The sequence below is a fragment of the Heliangelus exortis genome, chromosome 3 (genome assembly GCF_036169615.1).
Source record: "Heliangelus exortis chromosome 3, bHelExo1.hap1, whole genome shotgun sequence".
NCBI lineage: Eukaryota > Metazoa > Chordata > Aves > Apodiformes > Trochilidae > Heliangelus > Heliangelus exortis.
Genome location: NC_092424.1, coordinates 41,803,216 through 41,829,142, shown reverse-complemented (window position 1 = coordinate 41,829,142; position 25,927 = coordinate 41,803,216). Strand labels below are relative to the sequence as shown.

Sequence of the window (25,927 nt, the reverse complement as noted above, 5' to 3'; positions counted from 1 at the left end):
GACTTGGACTACTCAGCCAGTCGGAGGGAAAACAACTCCTTTGAGGGGTGGGAGGGATGTGAGTGGATGACTGAAGCTGTCCTAATTTCATAGCTGGGGTTTCCCTGAACAGAACTGAAACTTCACCTCCACCACAAAGTGACAAGAGGTACAACTGCTTCAGCAAAATGCACTTGTTTTTTAGAATCAATGACAAGAGCCAATTATTTGCTGTTAAACTTCTTGAGAGTGAAGGAGCACATAATACAAATGTAACGTGAAAAAAATTTACCTTATTTCTATCAAAATTACAAATCAAAGACTCAGACTACTGCATGTCTAGCAGTAATGTTTCCTTTTTGAAACCAGAAATTTTATTAAATTAACATGATAGCAGTACATAAATCATGTGAACTTTAGGACAATTCCCACAGGTGCTTTTGGCAAGGAAACCATATTCCAGATTACAAAGAAGGAACTCCAGGGTACAGTCCCTGTTGGCTTTGTTCAGCTTACCGAGTGTTCACCTGCAAAGAATTCATACCATTAGGCATAAGAAGGACACAGGCTACATAAAAATTATTTCTCCTCTGCTTAAAGACCCTGTTTTTTTTTAGTTACTTCTTACTTCAAGCTACAATATTTATAATGCTTCTCATTTTATCTTAATTGCAGATGTTAAACAACCAAATGGTATAATTAGCATGTAAACCAAGAATACTATACAATAATTAAATTTAGAAGCACAGCAGATCAGTAACTATGTGACAGTAACTATCGTGGTGCTTGTGGAAGAGTCTTAGACAAAACATGATGCAAACATTACTCACCACATCATCAATCTTCAGAATACTGCGCACAGTTTCTGTCGCAAGAGTCAAAGCGCTCAGAGACACGAGCAGTGGCTGGACAACCAGCTCCTCCAAGATGTTGGAAATGCCACCCTACAAGAACAAGTAGCTTTTACTTTGTGTAATTCAGACTCCAGTTAAATTCAGCAAGTTTTCTTTTTGCAGAATCCTGGCAGGGACAATCAGCTCTAAATTACCAAAGGTTTTATATACTCTTCCATTCTCAACAGGACTATTACGGTACATGTCATCTCCTCCCAGCATTTGACATATCCAGTCAAAATTACCCAAGAGAAAAGGCAAACACAGTTATGCTAGCCTAATGGGTGACAATTTAGAAGAAATTACCCCAGTGTACTACATGACCAATTTTCACTGAAGGTTATTTTTAACCCCATCTGCTTTTGTGTTTATATTTTTTGAAGAAGTTTTTGAAGAGATGAGGGAAGTTCCTTGTCCTGATGGTGTATCATTTAAATACCTATTATCAACACTCAGGATACGCTCTTAAAACTTCAGACAAGACGTTATAATCTACCTCAACATTAATTTCAGGGAGAATACCCTTAGAAAGACACCAAACTTGCCCTCCTCTTAGTTTTCCTAAGAGTTTTCCTTTTAATGTCCAAGTACTTTTTTAAGCTATGCTACGCTTGTCCAGTCTCTTTTTACCTTTCTGACATTAATGCCAGCTGTTTTCTCTCCTTGTGCATGTCTGTTTCTCAGCTCTGTAACCGTTGATATAGGGTTGAGGCCCGCGTTCTCAGCCAGTGTAGATGGTATCACTTCCAGGGCGTCTCCGTACGCACGGACACAGTAGGAGTCCATGCCCTTCAAAGTGCGAGCATACTCGTTCAAGCGCAGTGCCAACTCTATCTCTGGTGCTCCACCTCCTGCAATTAAAGCTCTGAGGGCAGAAATTAAAAGTAAGTGGTATTTTTTTACATCAACGCATGAATTATTAGCTTCATGTATTATTAATACACTAAATTAACCCTAACCAAACTGAGACCTTACCTTTTCTTAACTAAGCACCTTATGACGCACAGAGCATCGTGAATTGAACGCTCAGCTTCTTCTAAAACAAGTTTGTTGGATCCACGTACCACAATGGTTACAGTCTTTCCAGGGTTTGTGCAGCCTGTGATCTGAAACATAAAACAAACACTAAGAGTAAAAAAGTTAAAATTACAAAAAAAAAAAAAAAAAAAAAAAAAAGATTTCTGGACAAAGAGAGACTTCAGTTGGTATCTGCAAGTTCTCTAACAGTACTGAGGTCTGATAAGCAAAACCACTACACTTCCTAAGTCAGTGGCTACTCAGGGGTTAGAAATAGGTACTTTAATGTAGTAACCAGTAATAGCACTAAAATGAGCAGTTGTTATTAAAATAATGGGCAAGTGTTAAGTAGGTGCTAACGTTTTGTCACTCACTCACCTTTATTAGTTTCCCAGAACCATTCAAGTTGACCTCCTCTGCCAGCTCAGCAGACCCCAGCATGTCAGGAGTAAACTGGTCAATATGAGCAACAGGCTTAGTTCCAATTGTCTGAGAAAACAATAAAAATAATCCAGAATAAACATAATTCGAAGAGCACAGTCAGGAAGCTCACTTCATAACATTCTTCTTCATATTGAAGTAAGATGCAGTTATGAATGGCCCAAATCTTTCTAGAAAATGTGAATGCCAACACTCCTAACAACAGGAATGTTGTTCACAGAAATGCCTGCTCTTATCTTAAATTAGAACATGAAATCATGCAACTTTCAACAGTGTCATAATGAACTGGTACTGGCTGGGTACTTAAGTTTTGGGGTAGACTTTAAACACTAGCACTACTTTAACAGCCATTCATATAACTTTACCTTACATATAAATTCAATGTCATCTCTTTCAATATCTTTGATCACCATGATCTTCATTTTGTTCAGAAAATGAAGGGCAAGGTCACTAAGAGCATCCCTAAGAACAAGAGAAAAGTAGTCAGGCCATAGTGCTGTTGTAACCAGGTTGCAAGTTCCAAACTTATTAGCAGCACTAAAATTCCTCAAACCACCAACCATGAATGGCATTAAACCCAAATTACAAAACCCACTGGTGCTTACATAAAGACAGTCACTGCAACAGCCAGTCTGACACACTGCCAAGTGTGATTTTGCATTTGGCTCGAATTTTCCAGGTATCCCAAACAATTCCAATTGTTCACCCAAACACACCCAGTAAGCCAGTAAATCTGTATTAATGTACCTCAGAATGGATTTCTGAATCAGCAGCACATTGCATCCAGCCTTCTTAATTTGCTTCACTAGATTCAGAATATAGGCTCTCTCCTCACGCAGCACTCTGTCCATTTGAGCGTAATCAGACACAACTATTTGGTTGTCCATCTATTGAAGATAACCAGAGAAAAAAAAAGCCAGGGTCAAGATGCTCCACATTCTTTAACTTAGAAGCTAATTGATTCCGATTTAGAAAATAACGGGTTGAAATGTAGAAAACCAGGGGTACAGAGAGAACTCATTTGTCTGTGTCACAGATAAGAGGAACTAACTTTGTCTAGGTAAGCACAGAGCCAGAATTGTATTGTCCTGTCCATAAGGTTTACTCCTCAGAAAAGGACCAGCAAAAACCAGTTTTGTTGTCTGGTGTCCTGCCAACTCAGCAAAGGTGAAAAGGACACCCTGAGGAAGACTCTGAGCCTTCCTCCATAAGACCCCTGCCCATGACCACCAGGGGACAGTGCACATGCGAAGATGGGTGGAAACTTATATTAATAGCCAATTTGAATAACCTCCCTTCTTGTATGCATATGTAATGTAATGCAGATGTATAGCTTTGTGTGATAAATACCTGCCTGCATTTAGCTGAGGTGTGCAAGTTAGGAGAAGAGATCCCCCTTGCACATGGTGGTATAATGAACATACCTGTTTTATAACTTTACACGGGTTGTGAAGTTTGTTTCTGCACGTCACTTGTGATTCAAAGCTAATACTCCTGGCAGTAAAATACATCTTTAATATTAGAGATAGTTTAAACTATGAGAAATACTTGATGCCTGATCTGTTTTTCCTTCTTATATCAACTTTAAGGTCTTTAAGATTTATGAGCAGCTAAGCACTGCCCCATCAGTCCTTAATTACAGCTACTGAATAGGTGACACCGAAATGCCCTAAAAAACCCACGTTACTATGACACTTAGAACCTGTCCCAAATTCTACAGCAAAAGGTTTTGCTCTAGTCTTAGTTTAAAACTTACATCTGTCTTTGGAGCAGACAAGCAGAACTGAATGAGGCCGATTTTGGCTTTTTCCACTCTGGTCACACCGGTATTTGCCACTTTCTGAGTCAGGACTAATCCTTCAACCAGTTCACAATCATCAATTGTGCCCCTGGAAAGAAAATCAATCCATGACCCAGCACCTTGGGAAGCTGGTTTCAGAGAAACAACATTAATCTAGCTAGAAGTTGTTTCTTACCCCAACTTCTTAACAATTTTAATATCTCTGAGGTCCACACTATTAGCTGTAGTTGGGTCAATCACCTTCATCACTGCATCCACACTCATTGGAGACAGTAAACTGGAATACTGACACACAACCTAAGGGATTTAAAAGCAAAGAAAAAAAACAAAAAGGGGGTTGATATTTAATACTGCTAAACTGTAATTTCAAAATACTGTAATTGTATTTCAGTGCTTGCTGAATTAAGAAACTAAACTTGTTTTCCCTCCCTGTCCATCAACCAGATGTCTTAATATGGCAGTTTCCCAAGGGCGACTCCATTTAAAGGCACAAGAAGCTATGCTGGTGGGAAAACCTATGTTTAGAGACTCATGGAAATAACCTGAATTCTCTTTATTAGCCTCATAAAATAAGATCTTGGAGAGCTTCTCAGACAAAAGGGAGGGAAACTAGCGTATTTCTCCAGATTTTCATGCTGGTTGAGAGGTTTCTGCCATATGAACAAAAACTGCCTACACAAACTGTTGGCAGAAGCTCTTCAGCATCCCACCTGATTTTTCTGATGCTGCTTCCAGCTGAAGCTTGTTTTTATACTTACAGTCCAACATCCAACATCACTTAGTATTTCAGACTGAAACTCAGTCTAAGAGAAGGCAGCCAATGTCTGAAAATCAACTTAGGTTTGGGATGTGCAAGGTATTCTTAATAAATGAAGAGCAGCAGGGGCTGGTGGTACCAAGTTCTGGTATCAGACCCACCTTTGAATTCAGTGAAGTGGTTGCACTGTTCAGCAAGGTTTCTCTGTCACTCAGCTGAACTGGCTGTGCCATGTTGGTCAGCACCTCAATCCCTTTATCCAAAGCTTTCTGGAATGACTCTGAAATGATGGTGGGGTGAATTCCTGTGGATAGTACAGAAAGATTGTTAAGAGTCATGCTTTTTTGTTGTTTTCGCCTCATCCTCTTGTTCCATTTTAAGATTACAGAGGGTCTGTGTCAGAATCAACTGAGGACATTTCAGCTAAATGTGTTCTTCCTGAGTAGATGACCTCCCTCATTACTTTCTACTGTTAAAGCTCAGGAAAAAAGCTGTAGCATTCCTAATAATTAGTCCTGACAGACAAACATAGCACACTTCCCTACACTGTCCATACTTTCACACAGTTTTCATTTTCCTTGGCATTCTCAAAGCTGTGGCTGTTCAGGTAACACCTGTGAGAAGCCTGACTGATTTTATTCCAAGAGTGGTTTCCCACAGCTGTGTATGAAGCTCAAATTGTCTGGAACAGAACCCACACTAAATACTGCTTTCCACAACTCATGTCTTTCCCTGACCAGACATTCTCAAGGTCCATGTACCTAAGTGATGGGAGGTGATCAATTTGCAACCTCTGGTCCCAAATGCCATTTATACCTTCTTAAAATATGTCTCTGTCCACCACAAGTATAAATAAGGGATGTTTTCACACACAAACAATGATCATATCAGCCAGGCACTATTTCCTGTATCAACAGAAATGCATTCAACTAAAAAAAACAAATCAGAAGTGGGACAGGAGTGAAATGTGAATGCAAAGCCTTGAGTCCTGTTTCATATTTCATAGAATCATAGAATTGGCTGGGTTGGAAGGGACCTCAGAGATCATCAAGTCCAACCCTTGATCCACTACCGCTGCAGTTACCAGCCCGTGGCACTGAGTGCCACATCCAGTCTCTTTATAAATATCTCCAGGGATGGAGAATCCACCACTTCCCTGGGCAGCCCATTCCAATGCCTGATCACCCTCTCGGTAAAGAAATTCTTTCTAATGTCCAACCTAAACCTCCCCTGGCACAACTTGAGACCTCTTGTGCCCTCTTGTCTTGCTGAGAGTTGCCTGAGAAAAGAGACCAACCCCCCCCTGGCTACCCCCTCCTTTCAGGGAGTTGTAGAGAGTGATGAGGTCTCCCCTGAGCCTCCTCTTCTCCAGGCTGAACACCCCCAGCTCCCGCAGCCTCTCCTCATAGGATCTGTGCTCGAGTCCCTTCACCAGCCTGGTTGCCCTCCTTTGGACCTGCTCCAGGACCTCAATCTCCTTCCTGAACTGAGGGGCCCAGAACTGGACACAGGACTCGAGGTGTGGCCTCACCAGGGCTGAGTACAGGGGCAGCATCTGGAAACAGCTACTTTATTATACACTGCAAGGGGAACTTAACTATGCCCAGTCATGTTTTTTTATTAAATAAGTATTTACCTTTCTGAAGAAGTCTGGAACAGGCATCCAAAAGAGCTCCAGCAATGACAACAACAGATGTAGTGCCATCTCCAGCTTCAATATCTTGTGCTTTCGACAGCTCTACCAGCTAAATGACAGAAGTTTGCATTTATACTGCTACTTAATTGCAAACAGGGACAATTACAAAAATGAAAACAGATACTCAAGAAGGCAGCACTACCTAAATTAAGCAAGCCATGCCTTTTCTAATTTGAGGTTTGTACCCTTTTGCAGCTCACTCCTCATGCTTGTGCACCTACTTCTCTGAAATCCAGCTATGGGAAAAGAAATCCCTTATAGAAGTAAAGCAGTTTTTCTCCCAAGCTTAAAACCAATCAAACAGGTCTATTGCTTGGTCTGTCACTAGTGGCTAACACCCCTCAAATCCACACGAAATATTACTATGGTTTTTTGCCCCCAAAAGCTCTAACACATGGAAAAAAAAAAACTTACCATTTTGGCTGCAGGGTGCAGAACCTGCATTTGTTTCAGAATAGTAGCACCATCATTAGTGATTGTCACATCTCCTTTAGCATCCTGGATCTGAGAAGGAATTGGAGAGGAACAGCTCTGATCAGTAACTACAAACCTTCAATTTAATGGGATGCTCCATCTAAAATATTTTTCCTGACATTATTTTTCAAACCAAAAACATGCATTTTTGCATGAACTAAATGTGCATTTAATTCATGCTTGGCCTGAAAAGAATATCAAGACCAAAGGCAGCATCCTATATAAAAAGCATTGACTTTACAGTATCTCCAGTAAACTTAATGTTTTAAAAATTTGAAGTTTACCATTTTATCCATTCCCTTTGGTCCAAGGCTTGTTCTAATTGCATCAGCAACAGCTAGGAAGAGAAAAAAAAAAAAAGTTAACCTAAAGAACTACAAGCACTGTCCAAAATTCTAAACATTTCTTCTGAAAAGTGTCTCCCAGCATTAAGCAGTTCCCAGTTATTTTGCCAGCACTAAATCACAGAACCATTTTGGTTGGAAGAGGCCTTTAAGATCATCATTTCCAACTGTTAACCAGCACTCCCAAGGCCATCGCTAAACCCTGTCCCTCAGCACCACATCTACGTTCAGTCTGTTAAATCTTTTAGGTCTTTTAAATCACCCCAGGGATGGCGAATCCACCACTGCCCTGAGCAGCCTGTTCCAAGGCCTGACAACCCTTTCAGGGAAGAGATTTTTTTCCCCTAATATCCAGTCTAAACCTCCCCTGGCACAAGTTGAAGTTTTCCTCTTCTCCTATCACTTTTTTCTGGGAAGAAGAGACCCGACCCCACCTCCCTCCAGCCTCCTTTCAGAGAGTTTTTTGAAAAGAGAGGAGTTCCCTCCATCTTCTTTTCTCCTGGCTAAACCACGCTTAATAGTAGAACGATATAAAACCTTGCAATATCAGGCCTGATCTCCATCGTTTTTTGTTTTTGTTTTTTAAAAAACAAAACAATTGATATCCGATCACTTGATTCCAGCCATTACGAAGCTGAGTAAGAACACAGAAACACCATACACCAGGAAACCCGACCCCAGGCCTGTGTCAAATGCCAAATATACCCTCCCCGACACACACGGGCCCTGCGCCTGGGAGTTTCATGACAATGCAGATCAGGAGAACCCCTCCTGCTAAAACCAAACCAGGCTCGCTCCGTAGCGGGGAGGCGGCAAGCTCGGGGCTGCCGGCGGGACGAGGCCGGGGGTCGCCTCCCCTCATCACAAAGCGGGTGCGGAGCGCTCCCTCGCCCACCACTCTCCCTTCCCTCACCTTTGCCGGCGGAGATGTTACTGAAGCGGATCTGAGAGGGCTTGTCCCGGTCCTGGTAGGTTCCTTTGGCCCGGTTTCCCGCCCCGCCGTGGGCTTTGGCTCCCGAGTTCTCCGGCATCCTCGCTCACCGCCAACGGACAAGGGACAGTCCTCACGGTCACGGCCGCCGCGCCGCCGATGAAGAAGGACGCTCCCCGCCGCCGATGGACACGGATGAGCCCCGCGGTACCCACCGATCCTTCCAGAAACCACCGCCGCCACCCGCAGGACGCGCCTCAGTCCTTCTTGGCGGCCGGCGCCTGGCGTGACGTCACAGGGGAGAAGGGGGAAAGGAGGAGCGGGAGGGGAGGAGCTGTCCTCTTTGCGCCTGCGCCCTGGTAACTCAAAAGGAACTCCCGTGCCGGCGAGCAGCGTGGACACCTAAAAGCGCTGCTGGACGGGCCGCGCGGGGGCCTCGGGGTTTCCCTTCCCACCGCTAGGGGGCGGAGGGGCGCGGCCGCGTGAGGCGCTGAGGCGGGAGGGGGAAAAGCAGCGCCTTGGGGCCGATCCTGAGACCGTCACCACACCCCTACCCCGGGATGGGCTCCGGGATCTGCCCCGGGAAACCCGTGTCCCCGCCACCTCCCCTCCGCCAGCCCCTCCGGGGAAGGCGGGCAGCCGGCTCTGCGGAGCAGAGGAGCGCGCAGGGGTTGGTTTTGTCACTGCTGAGGCAGGGCCCTGGGGGAAGGGCCCCACCTGGAGGGGCCCTGGGGGAAGGGGTTTCCTCAGGGTTATGGGGGGGGCAGGGTAACTCCCCTTGCACGGCGGCCACCAGGTCAGTCGGTGGGTCTTGCCCCTGCAACATTCATCTGCGTTAGAAATACTTTCTCTTGACCGCTGCACCGTCATTAATTTCGGTGCTACATCAGCCATGTGAGTAGAGCTGTAACTCACTGCCCTTCCTGGCCTGACCCGGTCTTGTCCCATTACTTAATCCTGGTGTGGCAGCTGGCAGTTTTTTCCCTGATAAAACCGAGACCTGCTATGCCATCCCCTGCTTTCAGCATCTGGGTTTGGTTACGGTTTGCAGAACCCCTTGCAAATAAAAAGGTTTTAAGCATCAGCTTTATCCCGAGTGAAGTTAAGCAGAATGACAGCAAAATAACAGAAACAATATATATTTTCTTGTACCACCCTGGTCTTCCCGTATGCTGGAAGGATGCCATTTCAGTTTGTATCAGAATTTAAAAAAGGTATGTTCTATTACAAATAATGCTAGAGTTGAAAAAGCTTGTATCTGTTAGCTCAATCTTGCTTTAACTAACTACCTTATTGATATAAAGGCTTTGCTACGTTTGCCTTTGTGATTTCTGAATGCTATTTAAATTGTTCATCTGCTATAAAATACAAACATAATGTGGTTTAGGTGCAAACCACGTCCTTGAATCCACATGTGAATTACAGTGTTCAAAGAAAGGCACAAAGTAAAATACAGCAGCTCAAAAGAATGGCCAAATAGTATCTAAACCATTTAATTTTATGGCACATCTCTTTCTGAATGGAAGTAAAAAGGCAGGATTTATAATATAGCAGTGCCCATAAATGCTCACACATAGAAACAGTTCAACAAGATTTATGTCCCTGTACTAGTAAGGTCCTGCTGATAAAAGTACATTGTGAAACAGGCAAAATATGTGAGCTCTTGAGCTTGCTTTCCATGTCCAAGTATCTGCTTCTGTACCAGGAGCTTGTTGCAAGTAAAACGTGTCCTCACAGTGACCAATTTTCTAGTGTCAGAAACAAGCTTTTTTTGGTGATACACACAAATAAAGCATTTGGACTGTCATATTATCAGGAAAAAAAAAAGGGGGACTTTAGAGTCACATGATTACCTCAGACATTTCTAACAGATGTTTTTGAAGGTTTTTTTTGCTAGATTTATGCACTACTGAAAGATACAAGACTGCTTTTTGTCTGTTGGAGAATGTTGGTGGAGAGGAGTGTTTGGAAGTGAATGGTCTTTGCCTTTTTATATTTATTTTTAACAAGTAGAGAAGCAAAACCATTTGAAGTATCAAAGTAGAGACACATCCAAGTCATGGCTAGAGGAAAGGTCTACGTGTAACAGTCTTGTCCTGGACTTTTATCGCCTTCAAAATAATCAGAAACAGCCTAAATAACAAACATCATTGGGGGGGGGTGTCTCTGGCCCTGATCTTAATATACATCAAGAATCAGTGGCAACAGTGCTAAATCCTGAACATTCAACATTAATGCAGTGTGAAAGCTACAGTCAGTAGAGAGCCAAGATTTTAAAAGAAGTGTTGAGGTGTGTTTAGGTTGTTGTAGCTGGCCACATCCTTGTTGCCTCAGATTGCAGATAATTTAGAGTTTGTTGTGGTATCACAGGAAGTTCCTGGTTTCTCCTGGTTGTATATAATGGGTGGTATAGCTACAGTTAAGGCTATAATATCAATCTGGGCAGTGGCAGGTTCTCTGGTGCCGAGCTAGGCTTTGGGTTTGGTTCTGGCATAGGGTGGCACTAAGGAGGTGGTTTTCTGGGGGGAAGACACAGAGAGATGGTGTGATATCATCAGAGAGCATGTGCTGCTCGCTGTTACATGAGGGTTAGGAGCAAGGGTTTTGAAGGAAACAAAGGTTAGAACTGGTGCTGTCAGAGCCACCTTGTACCCCACATGGTTTGCATACATACTGTGTGTTTGGCAGAAACAGCCCCTCTGGTAAGAGTCTTTTGGACTTGGAGTTTTTGCCATTGCTGGGTGGAGAGCCTGGATTTTTGCTTGGTATGCAACAAGCTGCTGAGCTAAGTTTAGTGCAGCTGTGGTTAGTGGCTACCTTCTTACAGTTTGGGTCTGGCAGGGTTGCTTCTTTAGAGCTGAGATTCAGGGCAGAGTTAGGATTAAGGGTTTTGCAAGCGTTAGTCTGTGCACTCAGAATCAAAAAGGGTTGCCTGGGTAATTTAAAGGTTGTTGCCATCCACTGTTATTTCCATCTGCCTCGTTTTGGGTCCAGTAGAAACTTCTTGGCTAGGGATTGGTTTGATCTTAGGTCACAGCAGGTTTGGAGGTGTCACTGGGTGGAGCATGCATTGTGTTTTATTGCCTGTCTGGTATCTGCTATCTCTAATTGAGATGAGCAGATATGTAGAGCTATTAACCTGCTGAGTTTTGCTCAGGCTTTGGCTACTACTCAGTTTTCTGCTTCATTCCATGTGAAACAGAAATTACTTTTATTTCTACTAGTGTGTATGTGTGAGAAATACAAGGTTTCACTCCAATATTCTCCAGTATGTGAATTTATTGTGGAGCAAAAGCAAGCAGTGATGGGTGCAAGGGGAGTCACCTCACCACAAGCTTGCACACCCCAGCCCCAGTTTCGTCAGCTTTTATTACCCATAGTTTATGCATATTCATCTTATTTCCCTGAAGTATGTTAATATGTTCCAGGACATCTTAGCAGTTTTGGTTTTCCCAGACAGTAACCCCTCCCCTCCTTGCTCTTAAGAAAAACTTTACTTTTTTTCTTACAAGTGTCATGTTGGAAGAGAAATTCTTGATCATAAAGCTGCAAAAAGAATTAGAGACAGGGACAAACAAGTTGCTGAGTGACAGTCTACGGGACCAGGACTGTTGATATTTTTAATTTTATTCCACATCCTCTTCCCTTCTCTTTCTTTCCCTTCAATTTTTAATAGGTAAGGGTACACAGGTGCATACAGGGTATGCATATGGGTAGTGTAAGTTAGTGGCTTCGGTCTATGAGGTGTGCAGCTAAAGTTCTTGGGTTAGAGAGTAAGTTATTTCCACATGAGTTTGTACCTGGGGAGATGATTCCACCCTCTACCTCTAGATGACAGCACAACACCAGCCTCACTTTAACGGATTGTTTCCTGGGTTGATTTCAAAAGAATATTGTTATTTGTTGTCCTGCTTGATTACTTTTTAAAAGAGTTTGGAACGACTGTTGTAATATATTGCCCTGCTTCAGAAAAAACTGCATAGTTTGAACAGCTGATAAAAGGAAAAAGCATGAGGAGTTTAATCATGGTCTTTTATGAAAATCTCTTTCAGCAAACATGAAACGTGTTCGCAGCTGTGTTTCACAGAGAAATGGTGGCTCAGATGTTTCTTGACAAGCAAGTCCCTGAACAAGCAAGTCCCTCGGCGTCATCCTCATTTCTACCAGCACATGAATGTGTTTTTCTGTAGATTACATCTGTGCCAGCAAAGTGCTTGCTGGGTGAGCATGGTGGTGTGCTTTTTGCTTTCTTCCTTGAAGAGGCTGATGAATCCAGTGGTATAATGTGACTTTCCTGCCTGGAGCTGCATGATCTCTCAGCTGGCCTGTTACATCTCAAGCCTGGGGCCAGGGACTACTCAAAATCAGGCTTCCTTCTGTCACCCAGGCAGATCAGAGTGAAGCACCTTGTCCTGCTGCTCTGGGCTTTCCCACCCACCTGCTTCTGCCACCCATGACAGGGCATTTGGTGTCTGCTTCTCTACGTGGAATTTATTGCACCAAAGATAAGGCAATCCCACGCTGTTCCCTTGCAGCCAGCAAGGCTTTTGTCTGTGTGGGTTCTGGCCTTTGGCAGGCTGCTTTTTTTTCTGGATGGAGGCCTTTTCAGGGATCAGCTCCTTTCCCCAAAGTATTTCTGCTTCCTGGGAAACTTCACAGGTCTCAGTGGCTGATTTTCAAATGCTGAGCTAGAGATGGAGCAGCACACTCTTCTGCCATGGCAGCCAGGGGATGCACCCACATGCACTATTGGCCATTTTGAACTTTTTTTGCTTGAACTTCATCCTGTACAAAGACAAAACACATTGACAAGTGGATGGAGAAGGTTCTTCGGAATGCAGAACAATTTCTTTTTAGGAAGAAAAGTCAGAAGAAAAATAAATAAGCTCTTCAAAAAGCACGTTGAAATACTGCCTCTGCTCTCCCATCACCTTCCTCTCACAGAGAAAGAGGATGACAAGTTGAACTGTTAAACAGTAAGTGGATTACTAGTTTTTGGGTTTTTTCTGTTTGGTTGGTTGGCTTGGCTTGGTTTTTTTGTAATGGATTGGCTTTTTTGAGCTTTCAAAATTGTTTCAGATATGTGTGGCCATTCCAGTCACACTGCTAAAGGCTCAGGTCTTTGGAGCTGGAGGTACAAGCAAGATTTGCTTTTGAGAGCAAACGAGAAGAGGGAAAGGAAGGAGGGAGAACCAGGCAGGGCAGAGCTCTTTAACATGGCTTCTCAGGTGGGTGAGAAAGTTTCCCCAAGAGCCAACTCTGCTGCTGGTGTCAATCCACAGTAATGAAAATACAGGAAACATCCAAAGTGGTCGTTAGTTGTGTGTACAAAAAGGCCAGTTCTGGGCTTTGAGGCTGGGGAATGGGGATGACAATTTTTTTTTTTTTTTTCTGAAGTTATGAGTGGGATTATATAGAAGCCAAAGAATCATCTTCAAGGTAACTTTGCCCTAGAGATTAAAATACTGCTTGGTTTTTAGGGGTTACTTTCAAAACTGGTAGATGCAGGCAGCTACAGTAAGAAATCTGGAATGGATAAGGTGATTCTAGAAGTATACATTTTTTTTAAGAACTAGCAATAGGCAGTGCTTTCAAAGAAAAGTTTCATTCCTGAATACTTAGGAAAAAAAATACTTAGGAAATACTTATTACTTAATTCAAAAGCTGCACTTTTGAATAATGGTTATTTTACCTGGTCTTGGGCTACAGCAGCTAAAAGACATGTGAGTTCTGGGTGGGAATACTGATAGCACCAATAACAGGAAAAAGTGAAGTAGGAGAAGCACTGATTCAAACAGAAAAAAACCCCAAACAACGCAGTAGATAATAGAGCTGGTCACTACTAAAATAAATTCTGGTGGAACTATGAAGTGGTACTGGGGGAAATAAAGAGACCTTATTCCTCAGAAGCACTGATACATACCATGGATGTTGATAAATAAAATCCTGTGTTTTGATTCCTGCTGCTAAGTCTCTTGCATCCAACTTGTGGAAGGGCAGAGTATGACTGAGCAAGAGGCACTACTCCTGGCTTTGCACTTTTGGGTGGCTCATCAGCTTAGGTAAAAATAGACTCTTGAGGGTTGCTTCAAGCTGGAGTAAGGGGAGTAGGACTTTAATATTTGTATGGCTTCCAGGAAGGGCACTTTGAAAGAATGGAAGGCTCTGACATGTTGCCTTGGCTTAAAGGAAGTGAAGGCCTGTGAAAAGTCAGGAGAGGCTGGAGTGAGAACTGTTTGCAGAAATCAGTTGTGATAAACCTGCGACTTTTTCTCTCTTAAAAATGAGGTTGTGATTCTGGGTAGCATCAGATTGGAACATCCCCTGGTCACTGGGCCCTTGGGGAAATCAAACCCTGTTCCTGGCAGGTCTTCTGCTGGGGTTTGTGGTTTTCTAGTTAGCTGTTGCAGTGCTGATGAGTTGCCATGTTGTGAGGGTACTTAGGCATATCCTCTCAACATCCAATTTTAAATAGTGTCCTATTGCTTTAGATTAACTTGTATTTATGCTGAAACAGTATTTTCCAGTTGCATTATCTTTTTTTTTTCCTCCTCTAGAGCTAATCTCCAAGATTATATAAATTGCTAGTCATGAATCTCTTATTTTGGTTCACTTTGTTTCTGCTTCTGGTAATACCAAAGACCCCAGTCAAGGTCTCTTCGGTCTACTTAGTACAAATGCAAAGGGAGTGTATGATCCCTGTCCCAGTTTGGAATAATATGAGTCAAAAACTGAAGGTTCCTATTCACTTCAAATAAATTATTATCTATGCCTGTGCAGTTGACCTTCCAGTAAATGCAGGAAAAAAACAGGCTGGAAATAAACATGAAAAACTAAGAAAGGTCTGAACTACCAGAGGATGTGAAAACTAAGAGATTTTCGAAGTGATAGGTGACACCATTGCAGCTTTTCAATTTGCAGTTCCCGTCTATTGGGAGTTTTGAATCCTGGGGCACAGCCAAGCTCTGGATGGGCACAGTGGGAATTTGCAGCAAGCATCTGTCACATGACAGTGTCATTTGCAGCACTGGTGTAGGGGAAGTGACAAATATGCAGGAAAGGGATGCAAACCCATAGCTTCGAGGATGTCACAGCCCACTGGAGGCACATTCTAAATGAAAGCTCTTGACATCAGATAACACAAATTTTACCATAAATCACTTTACTATGTGCTGAAAGGTTGTTCCAAGGCAACAAAACATTTGAGTTAATTTATCAGGCTAAATGTTATAATGTTGTAAAGAAAACACAAGGATCTAAGTCTTTAGCAAAGAACCAGAATTCAACACTGTAGCTTTTATTTCCATTAATACTGGAAGCATTAAAAAATATGGACAGAACAGAGACTCTTTTACACTGTATAGCACCTTTCATTTACTGAGATCTGGAGGATTTTACATCTTGTATCTATACAGCAGTATACAGCAGCAGAAACATGCAGGTTCAGGAACATAAACCTCCTGGTCTCTGAATAGGAAGTATTTTGGACCAACACCTCTTCTAAAGCAAGCATCTCTTTGAAGATGCTCTAAGCTCTAAGCTGCTGAAGAACTGGGATTCCAAGCATCTATTATTATTTTATAGCAGAAATTAATGTCATAAAGTACATTTGAAAAATATCTGTATAACTTTGCTCCTGGTGGATGGGATTTTGTATTTTCAACTCTCAGCAACATACACATTAGGCTGTTTCTTCACTTAGCTCTTTACCCTTGTATGAGGTAAATGACCAGCCTGCTAAATCTGTAGATGGGACTGAGCAATCGTCTCTCCTTAAAAATCAATTGTGAAGCAAATGCTGATGTGCTTCCCTCCTCCTGTGGGTTACTGCTCTGCTGCAAACTCCTCTCTGCCTGTAAATTGGTACTGGTGTAGCACTTGGAAGCCTCAGTTGTGGAAAAAGATCATGCCAAGTCAGAACAAAACAATTATCCCCACCCTAAGGATCCTGCACTGTCTTGCTCTCCTTTTTTTACAGTGTTTCTTTTTCCTGCTCTGAAATTGCTGAGCAGTTGCAGTCACCCATTATTTCCTGGTGTTAGCTCTGGACCTTTGTTTCACCCCGTTCCAGTGGTGTTGTCTTTATTGGTATTACCTTTGTATAGACACTAGAAGGAACTGAAAACCCACCTCTGCTTATGTGAACTGAAGCTGTGTCTGTCTTGCTTAGTTAGATGGGTCTTGGGTTATGGCTCTGGGCTGACTGTATCCACGAGAAATGCTGGAGGCAGACATCTGGCAAGGCAGCCTCTCACTGTGTGAATTGCACACTATTATTTTTGTAGGTGATTATAAAAACAGCTTCCCAAGGTTAGTATCCAGCTTTACTGCTGCTTAGCACACAAAAGAGAGTCTAAAGGCTTTTTTCAGTTTGGCTACCTTCACTATTTTTTTTTCTTTTTTTGTGTGTGTTTTCTCTGCTCTAGAAACATGAAGGCAATGAAGTCTGATGTTTCATAGTTTTGCTGAAGGACATTTTAAGAGTCTCAGGAAAACACACCAAGGTGACAGGACAGTGAGCTTTGAATGTATAGAACAATCACCTAGGCTTAATTAGTAGTTTGTAGTTTTAATGGATAATCAAATGCTGGATTCTTATAAGAGACTAAGTGTGTACCATATTGCTCACTATGAGGCTTTTTACATGCCTTGCACAGACACAGAGACAAAACGACTGTGGAAATGAGAAAGAGTCCGCTTGCTGCAGATAGAGCAGCAAAGACAGACTTGTAGCTGGGTTTTGTTTTAAATCTGGTGCATGAATTCCCTGAAATTCCCTGACTTCCTACCTGGCTTGACCCTGCCTTGTTCGAAGCAGCCACGCAGATGTGGTAAGTGGTGTATGGTGACAGATTATACAGCGTGTGCTGCCTTGCTGTGGAATAAATATTGTCCAGGACGAGCTGTCTGTCCTCGTTGCCTTGGACATAAAGCATCAGCTCATAGGTATGAACAACCGAATTTGGGGCGCACCAGCGTATCTGTGCAGAGCTGTCTGTGACTTCAGACACCTCCCTGAGCCTTGGTGGATCTGGAACCTCATCTTCTCTCGACATGCCAGGGCATAAACACTGGGATACTCTCTGAAGTTCACTGCATGGCTTCTGAAGATGTCTGCAAGGGTTGTAGTCGCAGGCAACATATGCCACTTGCTCCGGGGCTTCTGATGGGTGATCACTGTAATCGTAGTCATCTACGTAGTGTATCAGTGATCTGGTGGATGTTGGCTCTGGCTGAGCGCTGGTCCTTGTGGAGTTCAGCTGTGGCAGGCTGGGTCGTGGAGTAGCTCCCTCAGTGTGAGTGGCAAAGAGATGGATATAATGATCAGTGGCATTAGGGTTTGCTGTTGCTTTAGCAGAATAATCACTAGTGGGCTGGCTGGAAGGACCTTCCTGGTGAGACGTCACCTCGGTTGTTCTAAGTTCTCTTTTTAGCTGATCTGTTTCAGTTTGAGTCGTGGAGCCATAATCCGAGGATTGACTGTGGAGCTCTTGGAGAAAAGCTGGAGAGGTGGTTATGGAGGCAAAGGAAGAGGGGTGGCTTGTGGATGCAGAAACTGCTTCCTCCTGGTGGGGGGAACTGTTTGCCTTTGCGAGCATGAGCCCAGTTGGGTTTGCTGCTGTCGTACTGGTTACATTCATCTGAATGGGGGAGCTGGTGTAAGTGTCTTTGGTTAGTGAAGCAGTGTCTGCTGTTGTTACTACAGTAGTGTCATTGTAACTGGTAAGGATGAAAACATCGTGTTCAGGAAAGGAGGTGTTTGAATCGGGCAGAGTAACGTTTTCCACAGACTGGCATTTATCATAGAGCTCTGGCAGTGCAAAAGATGTTGAGGGTCTGTCCCAATCTTCCTGGGATGTGCTGCAAAAAGTCTCCGAAACCCTGCAGAAGAGACAAGTTAGAATAGGAAAGTTCCACAAGAACCCCTGTAAGGCTGCTTGGGTTGGAGTTGACAAACTGCTGTCCCAAAGCAGTCTTTATGTTAAAGAAAACATGACACCTAAAACAAAGCTAGGTTGCCGTAACTATTGTCCTCTTATTGGCAGATGACTTTATACAGCACTGGGAACTTAGCTGACTGGCTTTATGGTTTTATGTGCTAGAGTATCTTTTGCCTGAGAAGAGCCATCCTTTGCTCCGAGGACTGTGAACCTTAACAAGTGTCAGGGTTCAAGGCAACTTGCCGTAAAGGGTCAGACTGTAATGCCACACTAGGAGAGGAACACCTGCAGAGAGATGAAACTGAGTTCTAAAGATCCTTAATCCAGCTGTTTAGGCAGCTGGAGCTGTGCTGACGCGATGTGACTAAGCTCCTGTTCTTTCTTCACTGAAACATTGCATCATGTTTTTGTAAAGAATGCCACTGCTAAGCTCATCCTGATGAGAAACAATCTAACATTAACCATCTGCTTCCTTGCTCTCTCCACTGTGGATGAAAAGCCTTCTTGGTGGCCTTTCAAAAGGAAGAGATCATAGGTATGCAAAGCACTTCTTTTAACTTCCATCTTATTGTAATTAGTCTGTCGAACTCTAGGAGGGCATGGAAACAATAGGTGAGAACCGGGCTGTTAGCAAGGGGTTTTGTTGTCTGCCTGAGCTAATCTAGGCTCTGGGAATGCGAGGGCCAAGAGGAAATAATTTGCTAAATATCTTGCTAAATCTTCCAATTCCAACTCCCAGTGGTGGCTCATCAAGGCCAGTAAGCCAGCTCATTTTTTTAATTTCCAGCTAATGGAGACATATGAACTGAAATTGAGAAAATAATCTCTTTTCACCTTAAAGCAGAACCAACAGCTAATAACGTTTTCTACTGTTCTGCTTATGCCCATTACATTTTTCCACATTCAAGTATAATTCAGCCATGCTTTGTCCCCGAAGGGCACTTTACTTTGAATTTCTACCTCTTGTGGAAGGGAATAGCATATATGACACTTGAATAACTTAGATGACAGTGAATGTTTGGTCCCCAAACAACTTAATGCTTTAAAGTTGCATCTCAAAAGGACTGTTCTTAAACTCACTTACTTTTGCAGCACAACTTTCTTGGGCTTGGAGAGCAGCCAGGAGAGCTGGCAGTCACATAGCAGAGGGTTTCCATACAAGTTTATGATGATGCTATCCGATGAATTGGTATTCCAAGGATTAAAGGAACTCAGGTTACAGCTACAAGATGACAAATGTAAATAATTAGTAAGTGCTGCAGTACTTTCCAATGGATGGAGTGTGCAGTGTGTGTAAGACACAAACCAATATTCCCAGTTCCTTGGAAAACAGCCAGTTACCAACACCACTGTTTTGCACTTTAAAGTCCAGGTTAATACCTGCCCATCTCTAATTTGCACAGCACAGAGCTATGTTTTGAAGCATAACTAAAGTGTCCTAAGGGATAACACCTTTAGAGATGGCAGCTGGAAGAGAGGGGACCTAACAAGGGCAAGGATCTTCCCTGAAAGATGATCCCCTCCCTGCCATCATGCATTCAGCTACACTTTCCTTTAGTTCTGTACCATTTCTCTAGCTTCTTTCTCAGTCTTCTTGTAATGGCTTTACTTTCTCTATGCCAGTCACCCTTCTTATGTTAATTGCCCCTCTCTTAATATAAACTCTCATGTACTACAGTCAAATGACTAATACAGGAAGACCTTGCTTGACTTTACTACTTAACTGTCCTCCCTGAAAAAAAAAAAAAAAAAAAAAAAGTGATTAAGTGACCTCCCTGCAGTCTGAGTACTCAGAAGTTGCTCTCTCTTGTCAATGACTTTAACTGCAGTGACTTTAACTGCTACTCCTTTGGGTTTTTTTAAGCTTGGGTCATGATTTTTAGCAGTTTGAGATGGTATTCCAGCAGTTATTTTTAAAGTGCTTTGTAAATTCTGGGAGATGGGAGATGAACTCTGTGTTTTTTGGTTTTGTTTTTTTTTTTTGTTTTTTTTTTTTTTTTTTTTTTTTTTTTTTTATTTTTTATTTTTTTTTTTTTTTTTTTTTGCTTAAATGGATGTATTTTCCTAGAGCTGTTTCCTAGAGCACAACCAGTGCTCTAGTTTTTGTTTTCTGACTCACTTATGATCTGGGCCTATATTATAGAAAACTTTTAAGATGTTCTCCAAATCTTCTTCTCTATGCTGATCGATCTGTATGCGGTTTACCTACCCTTATGCTGGTAAATCACCTTGACTGTTTGTGACATACCGTGTCAGTCACACTGATGTGCTGTTACCAAAATAAGCACTGAACCATTGTTTTTACTAATGCTGAATAAGAAGCTCCCTCTCATCGAAAGAGGGACAGGATTTTTTACTTCTTCCACAGTGCAGATTTTGGGAAACTGTCAGCTTCCATCCTTTGTAGAGCAAGGAATCCAGTGACCCACTTCTCTGGTGAGACACTGCCACAGTAGAAGTTTGAAGCATTGTCTGTCACAAGAGGTGAGCTTCAGTGGGTCTATGCTGATCTTAACAGGGTGAGATGAATTCATCCAGCAGACTGGGAGATACAGCAGGTGAGTGGGAGCATGATTGATGCAGTCTCAAGCAACCAGTAACTGTGCTATGAGTCTCATGCCACCTCTTTGACCTATACCAGCTCTGCTGCTGCTATCAGGTCTACATCACAGGCTTACATAGTGTATCTGTCTAGAGAATGTGTTTCTTCATGGCATGCCCCTACCTCCTACTTAAGTATTTGATAGCGGGCAAACTGCATAAAAATTGTCTCCCAGGCACTATGGTGCTGTGAGGCAAAGGCAATGTGTGGTTAGGAAGAGAAAAAAAGGAAGTTACTCACTTCTCAAATGAGAGATAGCTCAGATGAGGAGTGCTGCCAAATATCTCTGTCCTCACGAAAGCCAGTGAGTGGGAATCTTGACAGTTTAGCTCTCGGAGGTCAGGCATAGACTTGAAGACGTCAGTATCAAGGCTCCTTAATCGTGACATCTTCGTCAGGTGAAGTGATCTGAGGTTGGGCAAGTCTCTGGTCCATTCTGGTTGAACTGAAGCAGAAAAAAGATTTATACCTGTTGCTTAAATAGAGCATTCCTGTGGATTTTGCCTAAAAAAAAAGAAAATGTTTTGAAATCATAAAGATATAAGAAGATCCATGATCTTCTGCAGATGTTCTCTTTAGGAAAGAAATAGAACAAAAATCAATACAACAGCATATGAAGGCCGATGCAATCATATTTTTGTAATAATAACCTGTGGGCCTGGTCATGGTGTCATTAGGGCAGAGGAAAAGAAAGGAAAAGAGAAGGGCAGTAAAGCTGATAAGTGATAAGGAATAGCTTTCCTGTTAGGTGAGATTAAATGAACAAAGATTTCTCTTCCTAGAGAAGTGATGGATGAGGGGAGATTAGAGAAGTCTACAAAGGCCTGAATGGTGTGAGAAAAGCAAATAGCTTCTTACTTCTCCTAGCACTGGGAAAAAGGCTGAGAGACATGAAACTGAAAGAACAGGTCTTACACAAAATTGCCTTTCCATTCCATGACCGAATCTCTACCACAAGGGAGATGAAGCAAATTCATGGAGGAAATTTGCTGGTATATTTGTTAAATGCAAGTTGTGGTGAAACCTCTAGCCTAGGGAGTCCCTAAGCTGCTGGTTACAGGAAACAGTGCACATACACATGGAAAAACCCCTCTGTGCTGCCTCTCTCTTTTATTCTCTACAGGACAGCTGGCAGATAAAGACAGATAAAAGAAAAAAGTCATGCTGTAAATTGCTTAGGGCAGAGATTGTCTCCCTGTGCGGAAGTATTTGGTGGGTTGCGGTTGACACAAAAAGCCTCTCTGTGCCACTTCAATACAGTGGTATGAAGCAGAGTGTGACTGTGGGGATGGACAAAGAAAGTTGCCAGCAGTATGTCTGGAAAGGGAAATTAATTTCCTCCTGTGTGTCCCACAGCTAATCTTAGGGGTGACAGTGGGATGACTGTCAGTAGCAGACGGTGGAATTAGGATGGAGGTGGATTACTGCAGTGGGATAAATCATCCTGTTTGGTCGGGTCTGGTCTTTGCCCTTCCTTTGGGGGGATGGTCTGCATGTGGGTTTCCCCCCAATAGTTCAGTGACCAGCTGGACAGTGCTTGGCACACTTGGAGAGGATGTTTGCAGCTCTCAGCATGGGGTGTTCCCCCTCTAGGCCAAGCTTGGCAAGGACCAGCCCCAGTGAGGCTCCTGCTCTCCCCGGCCTGACCCAGCCCTGTGTTTACAGTGGGAAATCCAGTAACTTACTCTTCTCAAGGAAAGTCCCGCTTAGATCAAGCATGTTGATGGTGTTTCCAGGCCTGTTGATGGCCTCACTGGGAGATGTGCTGATGGCAAAAGCAGATTCCCTGATTCCTCTGCTGTCATCCTTCCCAAGCAGAGTTTTGGAGAGGTTCAGGGACTGTAGCTGAGGGTAACAGGAAAAAGCCATCGGCTGGATTTCAATAAGTGGATTTCCAGCCAGGGACAACCACCTCAAATTAGGCAGGGCAGAGCTGTGGCATGATGGCACAGATGACAGCTTATTAAAGCTTAAATCCAGGGAGAGGAGACTGCTGAGGGCTTCAGATCCCCATCTAACTGCACGGAGATGGTTCTGCCTCAGTGAGAGGATGCGCAGCCGTGTGAGGTTTGCCATCTCCATGGCATTCACCTCTTCTAAGAGGTTGTTGCTGAGGTCCAAGGTCTCCAGGGCCTCCGGAAGGCACATGGGGAAAGCTGTCAGGCTGCTGTTGGTCAGCTGCAGGGTGACCCAGGTCCTGTTCTTCCGATCCTCGCAGGACATGCTGGTGAGATTAACGTTCTCCCAAGAGGCTTCCTGAGCCAGCTGGAAAAAGGTGGTGACATCTCTGGATACTGCAGGCTCTGCTCTGCTCACCGGGCCCGAAGATGCTGTGTTCCCCACCAACAGAGAGAGGATGAGCAAGGGTGAAAACATCCTTCTCCGAAGTGGCTTGCAATTAACTTGCAAGATCTGTTTGTGTTTTGTTTCAGGGAGGGGAAAACAAAACATCAACATTAAGAGCTAAATTAAATCCCTCCAGGCAGCTAAAAGCTATTTAAAAGCAAAACATTTCTAAGTCCTTTCCTATTTGCATCCAGACAGCAGAAGCGGTAATTAATGTCTCTTCTGCAATTAAGCCTAAGTAAACATGAACCTTTGGGGACAGGAGTATCGTGCGGTCCTAGTCTAAGTGTACAGAGAGTTTTTCGTGCAGAAAGCAGCCGAGTTGCAGCACCTATCTGGTTCCCAGGCCAGTACTCTCGGTGCCAGACTGGCACCCAGAACTGGAGCAGCATAGGAGGTGGGTTCTCCAGAACCGCTGCGCATAGGCTACGAGCACAGGGCTACGCGGGAGTGCCAGTGCCACTTCAGTATAAAACTACCGCTCGGTGACCGCACCAGACAGCCCGCGGGAGAGCTGCGTTTGGACACTCATCCTCCTGCTCTGCTCCTGACCTGCTGGCAGTGTCCCGGACCTTGTCTGCCGGGTCCTGCTGCAGGTGAGTGCCGCAGACATGCTCCACGCTCCAGCTCCTGGGGAAAGGATGTACGGAAAACGCAGCTTCTGAACCACCTTTCAGTCAAAAACTAAGAGTGTGCCCAAAGGCCCGGGTACCAAAAAGCACGTGATTCAGCATTACAATTCCCTGTGCTCCCACACTGCCCCACCTCAGCTTTACCTTTGTCATAAGGAAAAAAAAAAAAAGTTCTAAATTACTTGTCCAGGACTGTGAAGGAAATCTATGTCAAAGACGACACAGCCAGTGCTTCATTTACTAAGGTGTCTTTTGTGCTGCCAGGCACCGTAAAGATGATCATTCCTCGCCCAAACATGTATCACAGTGTGCGGGGGTGACTGAAGCCCCACGTAGTACGAATTATCTTAGACTTCTTCCAAACTTTAATAGCTACCTGCTGTTCCCTGGATGGTGCCAAGTCTTGTGCCGACCATCACCTGTTGGTGCCATCGCGGGTTTTAAGTAGGGAGCAGCAAAACTGTATCATTTGGTTGTCTGTGTCTTTTTTGTCAGCAAGGGCTGACCAGCTTCAGGGCCTCCTGGGCACTGGAGCTGCTGGATTCCCAGCACATGGCAACGGAGAGGATGGGAGGAATGGGTCTGCTGGAGCCTGATTTTAGATTTAATCTTAGTCCCTGGCTCTACACCGCATCCGCTTGCACGTACCTGCCCAGGAGCCCTGATGCCTCGTGTCTCCACTCTGCCGGGCTCCGGTTGCCTGGCCTGGATTTTATACACTTGTGTGACTCAGCCGAGCGCCCGAAATGCGAAATGCCTCTTCTCTTCCCAGCTTTCCCTGCTCGAGGCTCTGCCCACAAGCTCAGGCGAGGTTTGTTCCAGGCTTGCTCCCCCGCATCCAGCTTTCCCCTGCCTCGAGAGGGGGTGGCTCCAGGCAGCTTTCCCCGCTCTCTTGGCCCTAGCAGGAGGTGGGTGGGAGGGCTTTGATTTCCCAACTCTTAAGGCAGGGCTGCTCCGTCTGCCTTTGTCTAAGCGGAGGGGGAGAAAGGGAAAGATCAGCCTCTGTAGTCCCAACTCTCACGGCTCCCACTGACAGGGGGGAAGGGAGAGGAATTACTGCGTTTCTTTGCTGACAGGTCACGGTGATAGAAAGCTAAGAAGTATCCCTCAGCTGACGCTGGCTCAGGTCGGTCCCTCTGTAGGCGCCAATAAAAGGCTTTAAGTGTTTGTATTTCTCTCTAAGACTTGGAAGTAAGTCCTGAAAATATTCATGCAAGACAAATGACTTTTCTAAGGAGGCCCTTGAGAAATGTCAAAAGCTAAGCTCTGCCCTGCTCCTCCCGCAGTGAGGAATTCTCTCGGTTGATGGAGAGGGCCTCTGGCATCCCATCCTGTGCATGATGGATTTGGGAAGCTTCTCTGTGTGCTGCTGTGCGTGGGCTGTGTTCTCTGTTCTGCATTTGCCTTACCGCATGGCTTGGAAGAATTTCCTTACTGCTCCTTCTCTCCTCCTTTGCTGGATAAATAAAACTGACAAAGTAAAACATCTCCCACCAAGGGACCTGCTCCAAGCTGGGTTTCCCTGCATTCCCACTGTTCTAATAATAATTAAGTTGATCAAGGGCTGAGATTAACACCAGGAACTGGAAAGGGACAAATCTATAGAGATTGTTCCAAAGTAAAAGCATAAAGGTGGTTGTTCAATTGCTACTATAAGATAACAAGTGATTTAAAGTTCCAGGGAGAACAGTAGTCAGTTTCAGGCTTTTCGTTTGCCAGGACAACAAAATATCCATGACATGAAGGCAACACAGACCTGCAGGCTTTGGTGCTAAAGTGCAGATAAAAGTCTTGCTTTCCCAAAAACACTGAGTCTGCATGTACGCAGACCTTATCTATTAACCATGTCATTTACTATCTGCCTGGGGAGAGAACCTTGAAAAACACCAGAACATCCACAGAACAAGATACTGCCTTTCAATAGGGTGCCCTGGAGCATTGCGATTCCCTTTGAGGCTGAGAGAGATGTACATATTGTTCCCTTGGGGAATGGCTCTACAGGAAGACAAATAGTTCCCTAAATGAGGGGCTAATCCCACAGATTAACCCTGGTGGAGCAGCTTTTAGGTCTGC

At 43.9% G+C, this 25,927-nt stretch overlaps 2 protein-coding genes and 1 long non-coding RNA gene across 3 annotated transcripts in view; 1 reads left to right on the top strand and 2 right to left on the bottom strand.

The window, feature by feature from the left end:
* Positions 1–330: 330 nt before the first annotated feature.
* On the bottom strand, positions 331–8,634 carry CCT4 (chaperonin containing TCP1 subunit 4). The gene is made up of 14 exons (XM_071740308.1): positions 8,316–8,634; positions 7,343–7,395; positions 6,999–7,088; positions 6,525–6,633; positions 5,050–5,192; positions 4,307–4,428; positions 4,087–4,219; positions 3,078–3,217; positions 2,696–2,792; positions 2,268–2,378; positions 1,848–1,978; positions 1,503–1,737; positions 810–923; positions 331–506 (listed from the first exon to the last, which is right to left on the bottom strand). Exons 1-14 carry the CDS (start codon positions 8,431–8,433, stop codon positions 492–494), a joined length of 1,611 nt encoding a protein of 536 aa, XP_071596409.1. The 5' UTR covers positions 8,434–8,634; the 3' UTR covers positions 331–491.
* Positions 8,635–12,256: 3,622 nt separating this feature from the next.
* LOC139794571 (uncharacterized) overlaps positions 12,257–25,927 on the top strand; it is a 32,111-nt gene continuing 18,440 nt past the window's right edge. The window contains exon 1 of the long non-coding RNA XR_011725180.1: positions 12,257–13,309. This is a non-coding gene — a long non-coding RNA (uncharacterized lncRNA). The remainder of the gene's footprint in view (positions 13,310–25,927) is intronic.
* Positions 15,597–24,974, bottom strand: LRRN4 (leucine rich repeat neuronal 4). The gene is made up of 5 exons (XM_071740327.1): positions 24,503–24,974; positions 22,562–23,288; positions 21,117–21,321; positions 19,359–19,496; positions 15,597–18,215 (listed from the first exon to the last, which is right to left on the bottom strand). Exons 2-5 carry the CDS (start codon positions 23,250–23,252, stop codon positions 16,883–16,885), a joined length of 2,367 nt encoding a protein of 788 aa, XP_071596428.1. The 5' UTR covers positions 23,253–23,288; positions 24,503–24,974; the 3' UTR covers positions 15,597–16,882.